The sequence below is a fragment of the Arachis hypogaea genome, chromosome 8 (assembly GCF_003086295.3).
Source record: "Arachis hypogaea cultivar Tifrunner chromosome 8, arahy.Tifrunner.gnm2.J5K5, whole genome shotgun sequence".
NCBI classification, from domain to species: Eukaryota; Viridiplantae; Streptophyta; class Magnoliopsida; order Fabales; family Fabaceae; genus Arachis; species Arachis hypogaea.
Window position 1 is genome coordinate 51419204 of NC_092043.1, and position 22004 is coordinate 51441207.

Sequence of the window (22004 nt, forward strand, 5' to 3'; positions counted from 1 at the left end):
AAAGCAAAATGCTTATGTTTTTCTAGTTTCAAATTCAGAAGAATCACGAGCTGAGTTATGACTATGACAACAGGAGTATCCACTACTCTAGGTCTCTAGCGTCGTGTTATATGTGGTTATATTCTAGTTCTGGACTCGAGATTTTTATCTTATCTTTTTTGAGAAAAGCAGATACCTCTTCCCATGACAGTTGGGGAACTATTAAGTATTATGTATTAACAAAAAAATTGCTACTTTTTTCTATAAAGAAGCAACAGCATGTACAACAATCCCTTTGCATAAGAAAAACACATTGCCTCTTGATTTTTATACATAGCAAAGATCTTTTTCTATCTCTAGCCAGTAATTTCACACACACACACACACACATATATCTTTATGTAATATGTACATTAACTCAAGCACAGAAAACTAGGCACATAAAAAAGAAAGGCGGGAAGCTGGTCATAGTGGCACATGAAAAGGGAAAACAAAAACTCCTGCTCCCTCCACTTGCACTGAGGAAATCAGAGACTACCAACTTTCCCTTGACAGTCCAATCTAATGAATGCTCAGAGCTGAAAGATGGTCACCGCCTCTATCGTCAGGCACTGTACAAGATAAGCATCTCAAAGGATTGCTAATTCATGAGTTCTCATGAAAATGAAGGGATCTAGACAAGGCTGCAGGGTTAGCCAGCAACACTGGCGAGGTTTCAACCACTTTATTCTTCTCTTCCTTGTTTGATTGGAAAGCCTTAAACATTCCACCCCCAATGACACATTCATTCTTGATTCCTAGAGTTGCCCATATAGAACTCTTTGCAGCTTCACTTGGATCATCAATTCTTAAAGTTTTGGGAACCAAAACACACCCATTTCTCTGCCTTGGAGGTTCTTCCTTTTGCCTATAGTCTTGCTTGACCGTGTCATCATCAGCATCATCCCTGGAGTGCTTCCCTAGAGTAGATGGATGTGAGGGGAACCACGGAACATTCCAATTCCAAAAAGGTGCCGGGTAGAATGAAATGGGAAATCCAGGAGGACACAGAGCAGAATTCCAGGGATAAGGCCAAGGAACACTAGGAATGCATGGGACTTGGGGAGGGCTTTGTGCTAAAGGCTTTTGGGATGCGGTTTTTCCTGTTTCCTCCATGGTAATGGAAGATCCACTCGAGCAGTCATCGCCATTTTCTCCACTTTGATCCTCAATTCCATGAAAACCGTTGAGGACAGACGCCATGGAATCACATATGGGTGGTGGTGGTGTATCCAATCCAAAGCTGAGGACTCTGCCACTGGATTTCAAGGTCCCATCAGAGATGGTGATGTGGCGATAGTGGGAGGCGCTGGCGCTGTTCTTGTTCTTTCTCCTGCCTGCCCCAACTGGCACGTTCCTCATGGCGCCGCCTGCAGTCCAGTATCTTTGGCACGCCTTGCAGAAGTAGCGCGGCTGGTTGACGTTGTAGTTGTTGTAGTAGCAGAACTTGGTGTCCATGCTATTGCAGCGCGGACATGGAAGCACTTTATCCGGCTTCTTCACTGCCTTCTCTTGCTCTGCATCGCTTTGCTCCTTCTTTATTTTTGCACTTTCTTCCTCTATGGATGGTGTTTTTGGGTTCTGAACACTCCAATCCTTTCTTTTATTGATCTCTGCATTTCCATTTCGAGAAGGATCAGCCTCTTTCTTTTTCTCAGTAACTTCATCAGCTCCACCATCCTAATATTTTTGTAAAACAAACATGTTTTTTCTTCATTATTCAAATAACACCATAGAGATGCCATCACGGTACCAATAGCAATAAGATCAAGGGAAACCGGAAAACTAATAAGGTGGTTTAATTTAAGATTCACAAAACAGTAAAATATATATATTCATCGCTAAGACCAAGTTACAAAAACGAACATTAGGTCCTTTGCAGTCGGTCATAAAATTGAAAACTGGGGGTGGAACCAGCACCAATCAGTTTTGTTCTGTTTCTCCCTTCTTCTTTTTATTGAAAACAATTGTGTGTGGTAAGGAGAAGAACGAATCGGATTATTCAAACAATTAAAATTACGAAAATTGTTCAGTAGGTTGTTTAATTTCAGTCATTACGAAAATGACGAATTGGACGCTAAACTTTCAAAACAGAAAATTCTTTTCTTTATTAAAAAAGATGTAGTTCTATTTGCACTGGTTGAGAAAAAGGTGAGCTGAAAGCAGCTACAATTTGCAGTTAAATGAAAAAAGGAAATAGGATGGTGAATTTTGCAATTGTGAAGAAGTATGAAAGGGGGTGGGTGCACACACCTTGTGTCCTACTTGTTTGTCCACCTCATCATCCTCTAATTCCGCGGCATTGAGAGCAGCTTCACCGGGAAAGGGAATCTTCTTCCCAAAGAGAGTAATTGCAGGGTCCTTGTTATCTACCATCTTCATGTTTATTGGCTAGAGCAGTTGTAGCAGTTTGGTTCGTTAGTGCGTGCGTGAGAAAGTTGGTTATTTTGGAGTTTGGGTTTGGCAGAGGGCAATTGGGAATGGAATGGAGGCAGGAGGAGTTGGATTTTGATCCGTTTAAACGAGAAGAGGGTGCCACGTCACCATTGGGTCTCCATTCTCGGCCACAAGTTCTTGTGGCCACTATTTCTAATTTTCTATTCCTTCCACTCACTCACTCCCTCCCTCCCTTTTCCTCTAACTCCACCCCTTCAGCCATGTCATCATTTCCTTTTTTTATTATTATTAGTGTCGATAATTTTTAGTATTAAATTTTTATTTTATTAATTTATGTATATAAATTTTAAAAAATATAAATATAAATTATATTAATTTATATGTTCAAAATTTTAATAAATATATACACAAATTATATATTTTTATGTATATAATATCTATAAATATAAGAGAAAATTTTACTTTCCTCTTCTGCGAGATGATAAAATGACATTCTCCTCTCCTCTATTTTATAAATGTACATTTTTTTTTCCTTCTAACTTTTAAAAAACCTACTCTTTAATCCATTTTAAATTTCTTGTGTTAACTAATGTTAACTTTATCTATTTTTTAAAAAAAATAATTTTTTTAAAAAAATATCTATTAACAAAAATTTTATTTTTTATCATTAAATTTTGCTTACCAAAATATCCTTTAATAAATTATTTTTTTATTGATTAAATTATATTTTTACTAAAATATTTTCAAAAAAATTAATAATTTTAAATTATATTTTTAAGATACTACCCTTCAATAATTTTATAATTATTAAATTGTGATTTTACTAACATTTTTGTTAACAAGTATTTTTATATTTACTATTAATTTTTTTATATCAATATATATTATTTTAATATTAAACAAAAAATCTTATCATTGTTAATATGTATAACAATTAATATATATTGATATTGAAAATTAATTTTACTAAAATTTTTTATTTAATGTGAAAATAATTAATATAGATAGCGAAAAATTAATAGTAAAATATAAAAAAAATTGTTAAGAAAAATTTTGGTAAAATTATAATTTAATAATTAAAAATTATTGAAAGCTATTTTACAAAAATAATATGATTATTATTTTTTTAAATATAATAATTTATTAAAAGATATTTTGGTAAGTAAAATTTAATGATAAAAAATAAAATATTTTTTAATGGGTATTTCTTTAAAAAATAATTTTTTTTTTAAAAAATTGATAAAGTTAACTAGTTAATACAAAAAAAATTTAAAATGGATTAAAGATGAGGTTTTTTAAAAGTTAGAAGGGAGGGGAATATACTTTTATAAAATAGAGAGGAGAGGGGTGTCATTTTAGCATCTCGTAGGGAATGAGAGTAGAATTTTCTCTAAATATAAATATAAATTATAACTAATTAAGTGTTAAAAAAATAGGATTAAGTATATTTTTTGTTTCTGAAGTTTAACAAAAATTTTGAAAATATTCCTAAATTTTATTTTATTTTAATTTTATCTCAAAAATTTTTATTTGCATCAAATATATTTTTAATGGTTAATTTTTAAAAAAATTTAAGACCAATTCAACAACAATTTTATAAAAATAACTCTCAACACAAGCAAATCAAGCATAATTTTTATGTATTATTATTAGATTGACCTTAATTTTTTAAAAATTTAACCGTCGATAATATATTTAATGTAAATTGAAAAATTTTGAAACAAAATTAAAATAAAATAAATCTTAGAATATTTTTAAAATTTTTGACAAATTTCAAAAATAAAAAATATACTTTATCCAAAAAAAATATATTTACAGACGAGATACATTACTCTTATTTTATTCCTTTTCTACTCAACTCTCTCTTCGACTTCATCGACGCTGACCCAATTTTTTTGTTATCGTGGAAACATCTCATTGGTCCCACGCTAGATAATATCTTCCAACCAAACAATGCCAAATTGTTGCATCCACATGTGGACAAGAAAAAAAAAAGACAAAAATTGCAAATTAAATTAAATAAGGGATTGCCTTTTCTTTCTCTTTGATATTTTGTTGACATTATGGACATTTTTTAATTTATTTATTTTATAATGCTAATATTCAGATTTCATCATATGAAATCTGAAAGAAACAAATGTTAAATTACACGAATCAAATTTGGAAAAACGTAATATTATTAGATGATTTATAATCAAATTGATTTGTACCCTTAAAATTCAAACGAACCTGTGATTTGCATCGTAACTTCATTCAATGAGAAGTTGAGAACTTCATTTGGATTTTTCAAAAAAAGTAGAAAAAAATTGCCCTTTATTAATTAGCCAGGTAATGGGAGGAGAAGGGGAATATACTATTTATTAGTATGAAAATAGAATTAATGATAAATTAAGTGAAAAAATATAAGAATCAACTTTTAGTTAGTCAATATTAATCAATTTTTAAATTTATAATTTAGAATATAGAGTTAAAAATTTATAATTTATAATTTATAATTCAAAACAAATAAAATAATTTTTTAAAAATTAGATGATGTTAGTTGAAAAAAAAAATAATTCTTTAGTATTATTCAAATTAAATTATTTAAAGGGATTAAGAACTGTTTAGATGAACTTTTAATAATTTAAGAAATTGAAAAATAAAAATAATTTGATATTTAAATATTGTATATAAAATACTTTTAGTCTATTATTATGTTTAGATATAATAATAGAACAATGCTAAGGGCCCAGTAATTTTTGTGATTGTTAGCCATCAATTAGCCATCAATAATGATTTGATGGTGTGAGATTGGTGTGAGATTTCATTCAATGACTCATCTTTTTCTGCTGGTTACATGTTGGCCAAAATTTAATAGAATTGCTGACCCTCTAGACTTTTCCATAATAATATATGTAAAAGTATTTTGTATTTATTTTGTCTTGTTAAAACTTTTTTAAAATATTTAAAAAAAGAATTGTAATTTTTTAAAAATGATATTTTTCTGATGTTTCTAACTTTTATTACTAAAAAATTTGTTAAACATACTAAAATTTTAAAAAATAATTAAAAAAGATTTTTAATTATTTAATGATATTCAAACACACACAAAAATTTTTAGTTTATTTACTTTTAAAAAATATCCATCTGTTATTTCTACGAAGTTTGTTTGTATATGTTGACAACAAGAATCAATAGCGCAACTGATGGACATGTGTGGTTCGGAAGCAAATTTGTCAAAAATCAAAATAGTAGACGGAAAAGAGAAAAAGAGGGTTAGATTAACATAAAATAAGATTAAAAAAAGAAAGGAGCAAAGTGGGAAGTTTCTGGGGTGACTGGGATTAAAGTTTAACCCAGTAATAATCCTATACTAATCTATAGATAAAGGAGCAAAAAGAAAAAGATTGATGTATCCTATAAAGTCTCAATACTGATAGAGGCACGAAATATGCAAACCCACTCATTTTATTTTTTACAGATATTGAGGAAAACAGATAGATTATAATAATCAACATTTTTAATTTTGAAGACGTGTCGATATCAGGACACGTGGTGGTCATCCATGCATCACTCCGCTATTAGTTGCTTTAACAAACTGCGTTCCACAAAGGCCATGGACACGTGTCCAGCTCAGTGAATGGCACACGTAAGGGAGGAAAAAGGTGCCGTGGCCCGTGGGTGCACAAAGTTTGGAATCTTTCGGTCCTAGAGGTCAACCAGTTTCATAGACTTTAATTTAAGCCTGAGAGAGATTTTAATTTAAGAGTATATATCTTCATAGATTTTTAAAAAAATTTATATTAAATATTTTTGTTTCCAAAAAAAATTATTATATTAAAATTTTTAAATTTTATAAAATAGCATATATAAATTTTTATCGTAATCAAATTTGTTATTTTTGTTTGAACAAATAAATTTTTAAAAATATAATATAAAAATTTATATATTTTATTTTTATAATATTTAACAATTTTTGTATAATAAAAATTTTTTGAAAACAAAAATGCTCGATACAGAATTTTTTAAGAAACTATTTGAATATATATTTTTAATTTAATTAAACTAAGATTAATATTAAAACGTACAAGTCAATTGTAACTTTAGATGATTAAAGTTTGCTCTTCATAATGCTTGGGGCTGCCGCTTGGTCGGTTTAGGGTTACTTAAACACATTTAATATTATGTATCTGACAAATAATTTGACGGGGATTGGCACGTTCAACTTTTTAGTATATATATATATATATATATATATATATATATATATATATATATATATATATATATATATATTATTTAAATAAATTATTTGGCTTACGTAATTCCTCTAAATAGTTTTAGTCTTAAACTCATGTGTTTTAATTAATATATAAATTATTGTATTTTGGGACGATTTATGTATGAATTGTATAGTTGAAAAAGGTATAAATTGTCTCAATTCCTTGTGTGTTAGAAGAAATAAATAAATTGTCCTAGACTAAGATGGTTAATGCCTTTTAACCTAAAACCCTTTATCCTGACACAATTTACGTGCTGCTTCCTAATCCTCTATCTCCTAGCACAATTTACGTGCGAGTCCAATCCCACAATACCCTAGCACGATTTACGTGAAATTTTTTATCCCTCAATACCCTAGGACGAGTTATGTGTTACTAAGACAAGGCACGTTAGTTTGGGACGATTTACGTGCAAAAATACAATACCCGATATCATGAAACAATTCATGTGCTGGAAGAGCCTATAAATACAAGAGGATGATCTGTGTGGAGCCATATTTCAGCTGAGGGTTGCGGGAAGATGGTTGAGAGTGTGTTTTTGTTAGTTCATCATCGGAGCAAGATCTATAAAAATACAAGTGAGGGTGTAACGTTCAATAGCAAAAAACAGGTTGGAGTGTTCATAAATCCATCAACGAGTTTAGATTTTTTGCGAAATAGCATATTACAAAAGTTAGGTAAGTGCGGTAAAAAGCTTGTGAAGCATATGTTCTTTAGGATCCCTATCTCACTTAGGCAAGGTTATGTACAGTTTGAAAAATATGATATGCTAGGCGATGACAACATTCGTGTTATATTTTACAGTCAATCCAGATTTTCAGATTTGGGAGCTATGGAGTTGTTCGCGAGAATGGCTGATGTGGAGGGTAGCTCCGGTGGATCTGCTCCAAATCCGCCCACCGTCGGAGTAGATGGTGCTTCAAGTGCCATTCCAACCCGTCAGACGTTGCCGCCCACGTTTCATCTCCATCATTTGCAGCCCAACTGCCTATTCATGCCGATGATGGAGATTACCTGGTGATGTGCGTACCTTCGAAGAGCTTGTGGCGGCAATAAGAGGGGGACCAGTATTGGATGGTGCAATTACGTTCATGGAGGTCAAGGATAGGGATCCACTTGCTGAGGTCATAGGCGATGATGATTCAGATTCAGAACCACCCGTTATTGGTGATGAATCTGACGGTGAGGATGACACAAGATTAGTTGGGAGATCGCAAGGCCAATCAAGTTCTCAGACACAACAGTACCCTCCACACTTTTCTACATTGGATCTTGAGGCGATGAATCAACTAGCATTTCCAGGTCAACAAATGTCAACTATTCACAGAGACGAGCACATTATGCATGGGACAAAGGAGTTTGAGGTCCGGCAGCGGCTCCAGAGTAAGGAGAAGGCAGTGTTGACAGTGAAGAGTTATAATATTCGTCGTGGTGTTCAGTATAAGGTGTTTGAGTCGTACCAGTTGAAGTATCACGGGAAGTGCGTTCAGTTATAATATTCTTTACATTCTGATTGGAAACTCTGCAGAGACACCTATATAACCAAGACAACGTGGCCAAACACCTGCTATACCTACCGGGTCCGTCGAGATCTACAACATACGGGAGCCAGCCTAAGTGAACTCTAGCACCAGACTTGTTGCCAAAAAGTATCGTGGACAATAACATCATGATCTAACCACACGCATAGACCTGTACGTCGGCTCTGTAGTATCAGTCGGCATGACTCTGAACCTATTTTGAAACCAGCCATACGACACGGTGAACTCATCGATACAGTCCTCAGGAGGAAGTCCACCGAACAACTCTTCAAACCACTGCCACGCAGGCTTTCCACCCTCCATCAACTGCTCAAATTCACTGAGACAACCACTAACTGGAAATCCATCAACAGGGAGGCCGAACTGATATGCCACATCCTGTAAAGTAACAGTGCACTCCCTACATGGCACGTGAAAAGTGTGAGTCTCTGGACGCCATCGCTCAACAAAGGCACTAACCATTGGCTCATCTAGCTTATACTAATAATCATTTAGCCTAGCAACATGTAGCAATCCGGCGCTATCTAGGTAAGGCATAGTACGGTCATGCAATATCATCTTTTTGTGCCTACGGATGCTCCATACACACCGGGTTGGCTGATAATAGAATAACAAGCACAGTCACAACTCAACATCGCATAACAACCAAAAACATGTATCAGAATTCAACCTCACCCCTAAACCAAACAAGAACCATACCAATCCTAAACATGTTAAGCTTAAGGTTTTACAAATTTCTAACACAACAAGCTTTTTTTTCCCAAAAAAACTCACATTATTATAACTAAACACATCAACGTCATTGACTATATCAGTTGTAAACCAAATTAACCACTAACTTCTTCGTCGATAAAACCTGCCACATGCGTGATGCCATTCAATCGGTACATGTCACATTCGTTCCTCGCCATCTTGCATCACCCCTCAACGCCACCAAACCAACCTTCAACCGTCTCCAACCCAACCTTCCACCGCCGCCCTTATCACCTCAATCCTCCGTCGTGGGCCACCGTCAACGCCGTGCACCGGAGGCCACCCCTTTCGCCGCCTAACCAACCCTCCATCGCGCCGACTTTCCTCCACTACACCCTTCCTTCACTTTTTGGCCGTGGCTCTCCTCCACTCAAGTAAGTTCCTCGCCGCTAATGGGGTCTCACGAATGAGACATTACTCGTGGGAAGGAAACTGGGGTTAGAGGGTAATACATGATTCGTTCTAGGCTGTTGAGGGGTGTATAGATGCATGTAAATCGTGCTGGGTTGGTGGGGTTAGGATTGCATGTAAATCGTGCTAAGGTATTGTGGGGATTGGATTTGCACGTAAATCGTGCTAGGGGGTAGAGGGTCAGGAAGCAGCACGTAAATCGTGCCAGGGTAGAAGATTTTAGGTTAAAAAGCATTAACCATCTTAGCTTAGGACGATTTACTTGTTTCTTCTAACACACAGGGGGCTTGAACGATTTATGCCTTCTTCAGCTATGCAATTCATGTATAAATCGTTGCAGGGTGCAATGATTTATATATTGATTAAAACACACGAGTCTATAATGATTTATATATTATACGGTTTAGGAGATTCACCTTCATGAAAATTATTTAAGAGAATCACATAATATAGAAAGCCAAATAATTTATTTAAATAAAAAAACCTATATATATATATATATATATATATATATATATATATATATATATATATTTCTCCTTAAAGACTTTAATTGTGTATAATTAACACAACATATATTTCTCCTTAAAGACTTTAATTGTGTATAATTAACACAACACATTTAAACTATTTATGTGGATTCTAAGATGAAAATATTGTATGTAATTGACTCATTCTTCCTTTTCATTATTTGTCAAGTAGAGGAACCCAAAAAAGTACAATTTAATATTAGAGGAATTATTCGAAACATACAGTATTTTAGATTTTTTTTTTTTTACATTAGACACTTTAATTAAGAGTTCATAATGGAAGGAATTTAATTAAGAGATTTGATAGGAAGATTGGTAATGAGGCTTGGCTATCTATATTTATTTTAAGATCTTGAGTAAATTACACTTAGACTATTGTCTTGATGTAATTTGCAATAATGGAATTTTTAGAGTAGAAAATTCTCATTTTTTTAGATTTCAGACTATATAGACAATCTATTCTTTTTATAAGTAGTGGAATAATTAAGAGATTATAACTAGTATAACAAATTTTTTTGGAATTTAATCCTAAAGTCTTTGATAATATATTTTTGAGAAAGAAGAAGTTGAAAAGACAAATTCATCATATCCAAAAGTGATTGAAAGTTACTGGTATTATGTTTTTGAAAATCAAAGAAACTGAGTTAAGAAAAGACTATAAAAAACTATTGTTACAAGAAGAGCTCTTTTGATATTAGAAGTATAAATATAAAAAATTTTCATCTTGCAAAATTTGTTATGCAAAAATCAAAACAAAGTTCATGATCTTTATGTTAAAGGTGATTTTTGTCCTACTGATCTAGATTTTCTTCATCATGAGACTCTCATATTTTATAAGGCTCTATTTGGCACAATTGAAGAAGTTGAAATTGATTGTTTAAGGGACGTTCTTACGCTCTTTGTGAGTGTGAGGTTGGAGCTTTGCTTATTACACCAGTCTTCTTTGTAGAGGTGAAGTTAGCAGTCTTAAATATGAATCCTTTCAAAGCTTTTGATCCGGATGATTTTTAATTTTTTTTCCTTTCAAAGAATATTAAGAGATAGTGGACAGTTAAATTTAGAATATTGTCAGAAGGGTTTTTTTCTAGCGATCTTTTGAACCTTAGGATGATTTCTCTTGGTGTATCGACCTTTCTAATCAATATTTCTGGTTTGATAAGTGGTGTCTTGATGATCCAATTGCTAAGGATCTTTTTTTGTGTGCATATTTATGATTTTGATTTGACTATTTGAGATATTTGGCGGAGTGATCAATGGGACTTTTAGGATATTTTCTCTCTTATTCTAGAGGACGTTAGATAGCATTTAAACGGGTATAATCCGAATTTACAAGGTGGAGAGAGACCTAATTGAATTTGGCATTCAGTTATCTCTAAACTTTATTCAGCTAGTAGTTGATATAGTTGGTTGGCTAAGAAGAAATTAAGTTGGGATAGGCATGATAATTGGTTGAGTCTGACGACGTCACATTCTAAAAAAGTTCAAGTTCTTGTAATGCTTTCTTTACGTTCGGGTTTAGATTTATTCGTGATTTAGCTCAGTTGAATACTTGTCATTGCTGTCAACTTAGTCCTAAAATTGTTCTTTATTGTCTATAGAATTTTTCCAATTATAGAGATTTGGGCATTGTTTGAATTATATTATGATCACTTGGACTTATAACACTGGCTTTGTCAAGGTCTTAGTCTTAGACTCTTGGAGATGCTTTTCTTTTTTACTTGATTATCTGGTGAATTTGGAGAAGCATGAAAATTATTTATTTAGTCCCAATGATTCTTAAAGTACTAGTAATGCAGTCAGTTTAATTTGTAGCTTAACAAAGAAGTTGCTTAGTATCTTCTCAATCCATTTATTTTTGTTCTCTTCCTCCCTTTATTTGCACTAGACTCCTCCTATCGAATCCATTAAATTGAATTGTGATGTTAATGCTTCTGATGATTTATAAATTTTGAATATATTTTTCGTAATTCTGATAGTTGTTGATTAAAGAATTGTACTGTAAAAAATTAAAATTTGTAATGTCTTTTTTGCTAAGTTATATACAATTTGAAGAAAAGAGATGCTATATGAAAATGATTATTTGTATACTCTTTTCTTGATAAATAGACAAATATCTGATAATAATATTTCAGAGTAAAATTTGATAAAATAGATTAAGAATATTATAAATTAGAATTGGAGTGTTATTATTATTTTAATTCAAAAAAATATAAATAATAAAGCGAACTGTATAGCCAAAGCAACTATTTTCAACAAAAGTCTTATTTAAAGTGACTTCAACTTTAGAATGATATTTAATATTGGATTAACTTAGACATGACTCCAACCAATTAACCAAGAAAAGTAGAAAACCATATCTCTTTGCAATGTAAAAATGTGCCCTGGAAGTATAGCTAAACTAGTGCATGGAATGTTTCTCAGGGGAAAAAGGGATATTTTTGTGGTTTTGGTGAGGGTCATTACCAGCCGCGTATGCTTCATCAAATATTCAAGCATTGGGCTACACATGCTTCGAAAAGCCCAGTCCACACTTACCCGGTATATATTCATACAAAAATTAAGTGATAAACCGAAAATTGATTGAGAAAAAGAATTAAAAAGTGGGAATCAAACCGCACGATAAATTTTACCTGGTTATTGTGACTTTTCTTGGTTGAATTTAAAACTAATTCTAGTTTGAATTAGCAGCTCTATTTGTCTGGAAGTACCCATTTCGTTTTCAAAAGAAAAGAAAGTGTATGCACATGAAATTCCATCCCAGAAGTTGAATCTGGTATTTGGTTTCCAAAAGTAATAATGTGTGGACATTCAAAAAAGCAAGCAAGCAAAACACTTGTCCTCCACGCTTCCACCTCCCCAATAAGGCAATAACTTTGTTTTTATTTACAAACGTAACCACCTACCCTTTCCTTTGAGCCCATTTGCCTTTCATTTTCTATCCCACAACTCCACGTGCGTTTATATTACTAGTTTGAAATTAAATGACTTTCGAGTTTCGTCAACATGTAATATTACTTACAGAATTATTTTTTTTCGATTAACAACACTCAATTTTTTAAAATTATTTTATTTAATTTAAATTTTAAAATTAACTAGTGTTAACTAACTAAAACCTGTTTGTTATACTTTTTCTTACCAGCTAGACTTCTAGTGCAATATAAGAGAACGCACCACTTGAGAATAAGTTTGACTATATTTCTCATTATTCCTCTAATATTTTTGGAAATCAAACAAGGTAATTTACCGTCATCCAAATCCGACTTTATTAACAATGAAATAATGACCTACCATATAGGAGCTGAGAGTGTGCAAGTTTATTTAATTTAACTAGTTCTACTCTCTAGGGTCAAACATACACTTGAAACTCTTATAATATGTATGTTGGTTACTGCCAAGTGCCAAATGTATCTACTCAATTGTTAAAGACAGAGCACATGGAAGAAAAAGCAGGGGGGAATGTGTAATGTTTATTGGAGTAGCACCAAATTGATATTTTTCTCTATTCTTGTCTTTTGTCTTGGGTTAGATGTTCAATCACAAAAGTGGCATATGCAGAGTCTAATCTCTCTTTAATTTAATTGGTGGTTGTTAATGTTTTTCAAAAAAATTATTGATTGAATTGTGGTAGTGTAGAAAAGTGTTACTCCCACTAGCAATGCAATAACATAATAACATTCAATTGTGACCACCAGAATGAAGACTAGTGAAGAGTGAGTTAATTCTTTGGTTATGTACCTATCATCATTCTTTACTTTTACTAGAGCTTCAATTGTTGACTTTGCATATATTTTCTTCTGGCTAGTGTTAATAGGGTGGCATATTCGGTTGGGTTTTAATTTATCACCCGTCCCCGACAAGGCGACAACTCTCGTGTCACGCGTTCCACTTCGCATTTTCGTTGCCACATAATAATAATAATAATAATAATAATAATAATAATAATAATAATAATAATAATAATAATAATAATAATAATAATAATAATAATAATAATAGTAATAATAATAATATCATATGATCAACAAAAAATTATTATTCTTTTATCAATATTTAATTAAATAAGGAAAAATTATTATTTTTATCAATATTTAATTAAAGAAGATATTTTTATATTAAATTTTAAATTCTAAATTTTAAATCTTAAATTCTAATGAGATAATAAAAATAAAACATTAGTGATATAAAATATTTATTAATATTAATAAAAGTAAAATATTATTTTAGTTTTTAATATTTGAACCAAATTTTAATTTGGTGTCTAATGTTTTAAATGATCTATTTCAATTTTAAAAAAATTTTAAATGGATTCAATATTATCTTATCATTAAATTTAAAATAACTAATTTGTATATTGAATAATCAATAATATTTGATTTAGATATCTAAGTAAAATTGATCTATCAACGATTACTAATATAAAAGTTTTTCTTTTAATTTTAAAACGTTAATAATTGATTGTTAGGATATAAAGTTTTGTATAAAAAAAATGAGGAAAAGTGCCACAAGAAGATTTTGGCTTTTGTTTTCTAATACATGAAAAAAGATATAATTTAATTAGTAATATTATTAACGTTTACGTCACTCGTCTTATGGTTAGTGTCAAATTTAATCATAAAACTACATTGACCTATTTAAAGTTTTTTATGACAAGAATAGAATGTTAAAACTAAATTAAAATTTGACCCAAACATTAAAAACTAAAATAATACTTTAGTGAATTAATAAAAATATTAACCTCCTAATTTGTACTATTAATTAAGAAGTCCATCACCTAACAGAACAAAATCTTTACCCTTTCCCATCCTCTTCCAAGAAATGACGGGTTCCTACCACCTTTTGGAGTTTTCCTTGCAATGCATATGATATGATATATAATTGCTTTTTCCCATCATCCACTTTATTTTAATTTCCATAAATATAAATAACAAAATCTGATACAAATCTACATGTATAAATAGGGAGTACTAGCTTAGTAGAAAGCAACGTAACTAAACGAATCTAGACTAAGTAGTGTGTGTTATATATCCATCCATTATAAGGAAGTAGTGCATAATGTGCTAAGCTACAATATTAACGATGATGATGATGATGAAAGGCACCGCAATGATTCGCTTGTTCTCTGTCATCTGATATGCTTGACGAGAGCAGTCCCTATCACAAGTAAATTCAAAACTATCATATAATTTTAATCAATTGCTGAATTATTCACAATCGATCGTGTTCTAATTCTAGCTCGCTTCTCCTATATACATTTGTAATTTTGTAAACAGGAACCCAAAGCCTTATTATGCATAAAGGTCCCCAAGTTGATGCTGCTTTATTGGCGGTGGAGAATATCAACAACCACAACGTTAACCTACAACGAGTAAGTTAAATTAATATACTAATTATATATGCATGCATCGTTTCTTAGTAACAATATTGATAATAATAATGCACAGGAAGTTGTCATCATCAGAGAAAGAGACTTGGAGGAGACAAGAAGTAGTTCAGCCGTTAATACCGAGAGGATGGGGTTGTTGGAACTGCATGACTACCCACCTACAGGGTCTAATGACCGTCACAATCCAAAACCACCATCTCCATAGCATTTCAATGTTGTGTATTGATCGACCATAATCAACCCATGTGGCGTCTGCCTCTACGTATGAATTTTCACTATATATTATGAATGAATATCATGTTTTATTATGTTATGCTAATTCAGTGTTATTAGGGAATAAATTAAACTAGTTTCTCAATAACTTGCTTAAGTGGAAGCAAAAATGTAAGCTGCACTGATGAAGATGAGTATCAATTATTAATTAATTGAGACGCGACCCTGTGTCTGTCACTTAAATTTCTGTTATTATATATTGATTTAAAAAAAATTATGCACAACATAAAATCGACTATTAAAATTATAAGTATATGTTTAATTTAATTTAATATGTATTTTATATTTTAATATATATTTTATACTTTTAATTTTAATAATTAATTTTAATGTGCATTTGACATTATTGATTAATTTATGAAAAAATATAGGTAGACAATGAAAATATTAAACAATGTGAATAATAGATATATTGAATGTTCAATTTACTAGGTGTGCAGATAGTTATTCTAATATCAAGGATGGAAAAGTCTAAGGGCCACCAGTTTTATTAAAATCTGTCCAGCATTTAATCTGCAAAAGCAAAGTGAGTGATCTCTCACCTTTGGATGAAATATCACATCATTGAAATTACCAATGATAGCTAATTAATGGCTACAAATCACAAAATTTGCTCGTCCTCTAATACTCCTCTATTAAGATTTAAGTGAATAATTTTAGAAATGTAGTGTGTTTTACTTGAATTTGGTCAATTTTAGAGTCTATTATTCATATTATTTAAAAAAATCATAGGTTACTTTGGTTACTTAACATAGCACTTAATTTATTTGCACATAATTTATTTATATTACACTACTGTTCATTCACTTCAACCTTATTAGCTTTACAATAATGTTTCTTAAGTCCCTCCTACATACAATCATACTTGTCCATACCACAACATATATAGCCTTTATACAACTTCTTCTTCTTTATATTAGTATTAGAATTTAGATACTCTAAAATAAATCATTGATAATAAAACAAGAGATTAATTATTATTAAATTTATAATTTTTAATTTATCATATATAAATTTTATTATCTTAATTTAATATTAATTAAATACTTACGTTTTTACTTTATAAGTCTCTTTACTTTAAAATATCTTGATCCTTGTTATTATTATTATTAAAAATTTTAAAGAATAACATTTTAATTTACAAAAATTGATTAGTGTCAACTTAAAAATAAGATAAAAAAATATTGGACATCTAAATTTTTCATTGATATTATTATGCATTCAATATTATTTTTGCCATTAAACACCACTATTGACTATTGGCACCAAATTTGAACTCGACTAAAAATAGAATGTCGATGCATGTCAATGGTGAAATCTAAAGACATTTAATCAAGTAAGAGTAAAGTTATAGGTGATACGAAAGACTAAACAAAAAGGTTACATGTGTAAATACAATTTTATCCAATTACGACGAACGTGAAAACATTACTTGAGAAGTATTACTTGACTATCAAGCTGCAGCGAGAACGTGGGTGCTTGTCTGTGAGGAACAAGTAATGGAGAGAAGGTGAGTAAAGGTTAATGAATGCCAAAGAAAATATCTCAGTAGAGTTCTTTTTCTATAAATATGAGAATCAAAAGAGTGAAAAGGGACTTCCATTTAACATCACAAAATCACACTAAAATTTTGTAAATTCTCAGTCACACTGACTCAATAGAAAATTATAGAATGCAAATACATACGAGTGTAAGGAATCAATTCATTTTATTTATTTCATTTGTTTAACCATTTTTTTAGTTCGGTTTTGTTGATTCAATTTCTAACTTTGTTCTACCAAATTGGGTTCATTAGTTCATTTAAATAAGTGTTGGGGTTTAAATTCCGTTTTATACATATAGCAGCAACTTATTGGTCAGTAACAGACTCTTAATCTATCATGTTGGAAGATACCGTGAACAAAAAAAAAATCTAACTTTATTCTTCGTTTTACTTGTTTGAGCAATTTTCTTTTTTTCTTTAACTCTTAATTTACAATTTTTTTTATTTTACTTTAACCTTTTGTTCATGGTAAACATTTATTTGTACCCTTTATTATTATCAATCCAAGAATTTCAGTATATTCAGTAGCGGAACTTGAAACAAATTTTTGGGGGGCATGATAGAAAATAATTGTCAAAAAACTTTTGATATAAACTCCATTTAAGATAAACTCGTCTAATTTCATCTCTCTGATTTGGATGATATTGCCAAATTTAAAGCCCTTTTCAAGTCTCGTTCCAAAAAATTAAGGTCAAACTCATCAGATGTAACTTTTGAACTTTTGAAGGATGTATCTCACTTTCTTCGTGATTCATTAAAATAGAAGAACTATCTACATGTGTTGATATTGTAAAAGTTATATGTTCTCCTTTTTAAATATTAGCCTTCTTCTTAAAAAATGTATTAATTCTTTAATTTTTTATTATTATTTTATATAAAAATTGGAATATATATCCTATAGAATATGTAAAGAAGAAGTGAGAAGGACAAATATTAAAATTTATAATATTTATTGAATTTTTTTATCAATTTATACAAATACAATAATATTAATACTTATTGAATATTCTATTATTTTTTATCATATAAAAAATTAAATTAAATAAATAGTAAAATATAAAATAATATTAAATTAAATAAATAAAAATATCTAATTTTTTATATTTGAACTTAAAGGTAGAGAGAGTGTTGTTTATTGAATTTATTGAGTACTTTAAGTCATAGTAAAGTATGTAAACCAATTGAACTATTTTTTATCTTTTAAAAAAATCTTACTAATTTTTTTATAAAAGGTTTGGGGGGGCCATGGCCCCCCTTATCTAAACTAAACTCCACCACTGAATATATTTTCACTATTTGTAAAATTTATTTCAACATTAAAATTAATAAATTTTGAATCGAACTCATTTTTTTGAGAGGAGTCAAATTAAAATTATTGATACAATATCTGTGTCCAAATTAAACAAACATAAAGCGAAACAACTATATTTATGAAACATCAAAAGATTGGTATGAATAATCTTTTGTAAATATATAAAAAACAATGAAAGTAATATGTGTTGTTATATTTTCTACACAAATTAAATGATATGATACTTTGATTTATGTTTTATATATATGTTCTAATTATTTTTTAAATTATTTGTATATTATATGTAAATTTGGTTATTAGTCATTTTAGAAGTAAATAAATTGTAGATGAAACATTCTCAGTATAAATAAATGTTCTTTGTACCATTATATAATATAATATATATATATATATATATATATATATATATATATATATATATATATATATATATATATATATATATATATATATATATATATATATATATATATATATATATATATATACTGAGTTGGTTTAGATCAATCTTAACATGATGTTTAAAAATCAGTTATAAATTAATTAATAGAAATCTTTTATATAAATATTATAAGTTATAAGAAATCCGATAAGATAATAAGAAGATTAGATGAATAAAAAAAAATAGAAAATCACAACAAGATCAACAATTTCGTGGACTTGAGCTTCTACTGCTGACATAAAAACATCCCTTTTCATGTCTTTAGATACAAGTCATACAGATTTGTCCGTTCTTTGTACATAATATAATATATATATATATATATATATATATATATATATATATATATTTTTAATTTTTATCAATTATTTTTAATATTAAAAGTAAAAGTTCATGACGCATATAACATTACTCCTTGGTCGTTACATAGCCAAGTAAGCACCAAGGTAAACTTAGAGATGAATATACGGGTGGAGAACAAGCACAGAAAATCATACCTAGTGAGAAAATATTCGGTTTGATTTCTGAACTTATATTTAAGTCTTAATTTAATTTTTAAAATTTTAATTGTTTTAATTTAGTCTCTAAATTTTAATTGACTTTATAATAAAAATTATCGTAAAGACTAACATGATTAAAATTTAAAAATTTTAGAGACTAAACTAAGATAATTAAAATTTTAAAGACTAAATTGAGACTTGAATATAACTTTAAACACTAGAATATTTTTTTCATAACTAATATTATATTATATAAGAGGACGAGGAAGCTATTAGGAATAATTAGGATATTTTGAATAACAAAGGTGAGAGTTGCTTTCAATTTTTTTTTTGAAATATCGTAAGACCAATTTTATGGTACCCTCGTTGGAAAGTGCAGAACAATATAGTGGAAGGGAAAATGAAGAACAAGGAGTAGTTAGGATTCCGAAGGAAGTATTCTCTATATATGAGGTGTGGAAGAAGTTTTCTGAAAGCTCATGGTATTCGAAACCAACTAATTTAGAAGCTTTTTCTTTCAGGTAGGTCGAACAACTTTTATTTCTAAACATTACAAGATTACAAACTCACCTACACTATATGCTTATATACACAAAATATAATACTTTAAAAAATTTTATCAAGTACTTGATTTCAATTAAATTTTGAATACAGATGTAATTGCTGACAAAGCAAATAAATTGTCATTACGCCAAGGCTTCAACCACATCCAAGGTAAGGTAAAGTCTGATCTCCAAAGTGTTTTAGTTATTTACTTTCTTGGTTTTAGATTTTTGTCTAAATAAGTGAAAAGAAACAGGTGAATTGGTCTAATCAGGCCAAAAAAATAACAGTTCTCACATTACTTTGACTGTTTTGGACAAGAGTAATTTAGACAAAAGCTCTTAATATAACATTATTAGTAAAGGGTAGACTCTGACTAAATAATTATCTTTATACTCCAAATCTAACCGGTCTATTTTCACCTAATTTGATTCCCATGAAAAAGGGAGAAACTCAACGTATTGAATATTTATTAGGACTTATCCTTTTGTTCAGTACTGGTGCAGAAAATTTTACGCTCTTTTTGGTCTTGTTTAAAACAATAATAATTCATAAGAAAATAAACTATATATTTGGTGTAGAAACAATAATACTTTATGTGAGAAACACGTGGCATTATGCCTATATACAGTAGTATATGTTTTTGCCCAGCCTTTCAAAAAAATACGTAAATATAAAGAAAAAAGAAAATTTTCATTGCGAGCCCGAAGTTTGTTGCATAATTATATATGTTATAAGAAAGGTAAAAATTCATCCATTGAAAATCGTTAAATAATTATTTAGTAAAATATATTATTTAATCTAATAATTTTTAATTATCAACTTGACATAATACATGTCAGGTAATGTCATCATGTATCTACAATTTTTCCAACACACTAATAGAACGAAGTCGTGGGAACAGAACATTTGCCTCCCCTGCTTTCCCTAATAGAACGGCCATTACCAAATCATGTCTTAGAAAGTCTGATACGTAATTACAATCTATCCCAGCAAGTTTATGAAATTTAATTGCTAATGGGATTGATAAAATTTTTTATATTATAGCAGTAGTGAATAAGATCAGAAACTCGTTATTCATGTATGGGGTGTTGCATGAAATTAAAATATATGTAAATTGTAAGGCCATTTTTTAATAAAGAAGGTGAAGAATACAACTAAAGGTGGCCCATGATGCATAAAATGTAATAGTAGTGATCATGTGTGTGTTTGGATGACAGTTTGCAAACTAGCATAGAATTAATTTTGTAAAATTGATTTTGATGAAAAGTAAGTTTTTGGGTTAACTTGATTTATGTTTGACAATCTTTATATCAAAATTGATTATAGTAAAATAAATATTGTTTAAATTATACTACTCAAAATCATTTTTAGATGAAAAATTACTAAAAAAGACATCAATTTAAATAATTTTTTTTATATATATGCAAAATCAAAACACTAACAAAAATAATATAAAAAATATTTATCATATAAATAAAATAAATACAATAAAAAAATATGAAAGAGAGTACTATAAATTTTATAATATCAAACAAAAAAATATTCTATAATTTTTCTAGTACTGTTAGTACTCTTTAATTTAGTATTTTTTTAGACTATAAATTTTCATTATTTATGACTTTATTGTTACTTATAATTAATTTTTTATTTATTTTGTCATTTTTTATATGATCATAATTTATATTATACAAAATTTTGATAATAAACGTAATATATAATAATTACAATTCGTATGAATAAAATCAAATAAAAAAATAAAAATTTTTTATACACAACATAAATATAATGCAGCAAAGGATAAAAAAAAAGAATTCATATGAAAAAAAATAATAAAAATATCCTAAAAAAAGTCAACAACATTTGTCATATGAATAAAAGAAATATAATAAAATAAATAAAAAATTATATGAACAAAGTCAAACAAAAAAAATTCATAAAAAATATACATATAAAAAATAGTATAGTAAATGATAAAAAAAACTTATAAAAATATAACATGAGAAATCAGAACATTACACAAATAATATAAAAATATTATTATATAAATAAAAAAAATAAGTAAAAAATACAATAAAAAACATAAAAATTCAAATATA

General features: G+C 29.3%; 1 protein-coding gene and 1 long non-coding RNA gene across 3 annotated transcripts; one reads left to right on the forward strand and one right to left on the reverse strand.

The window, feature by feature from the left end:
- Positions 1 to 273: 273 nt before the first annotated feature.
- On the reverse strand, positions 274 to 2681 carry LOC112708248 (cyclic dof factor 1). Its single transcript, XM_025760425.3, has 2 exons — positions 2272 to 2681; positions 274 to 1698 (listed from the first exon to the last, which is right to left on the reverse strand). The coding sequence occupies exons 1-2, from the start codon at positions 2398 to 2400 to the stop codon at positions 625 to 627; spliced, it is 1203 nt and encodes a 400-aa protein (XP_025616210.1). The 5' UTR covers positions 2401 to 2681; the 3' UTR covers positions 274 to 624.
- A 12090-nt stretch (positions 2682 to 14771) lies between these two features.
- Positions 14772 to 21191, forward strand: LOC114924335 (uncharacterized). Of its 2 annotated transcripts, XR_003811527.2 has the most exons (6): positions 14772 to 15069; positions 15180 to 15274; positions 15351 to 15554; positions 15998 to 16091; positions 19742 to 19883; positions 20017 to 21191. It is a non-coding gene; the product is annotated as an uncharacterized lncRNA (long non-coding RNA). The 2 variants fall into 2 exon arrangements; XR_011865068.1 differs by lacking the exons at positions 15998 to 16091; positions 19742 to 19883; positions 20017 to 21191 and having other exon boundaries at positions 14911 to 15069; positions 15351 to 15809.
- Positions 21192 to 22004: the final 813 nt, after the last annotated feature.

Bases quoted from the DNA above. Each gene is read 5' to 3' on its own strand.
- LOC112708248 (XM_025760425.3), bottom strand. From the start codon at position 2,400: ATGAAGATGGTAGATAACAAGGACCCTGCAATTACTCTCTTTGGGAAG. The intron at 1,699-2,271 runs GTGTGTGCACCC...CAAAAATATTAG, and splicing joins ACAAACAAGTAGGACACAAG to GATGGTGGAGCTGATGAAGT.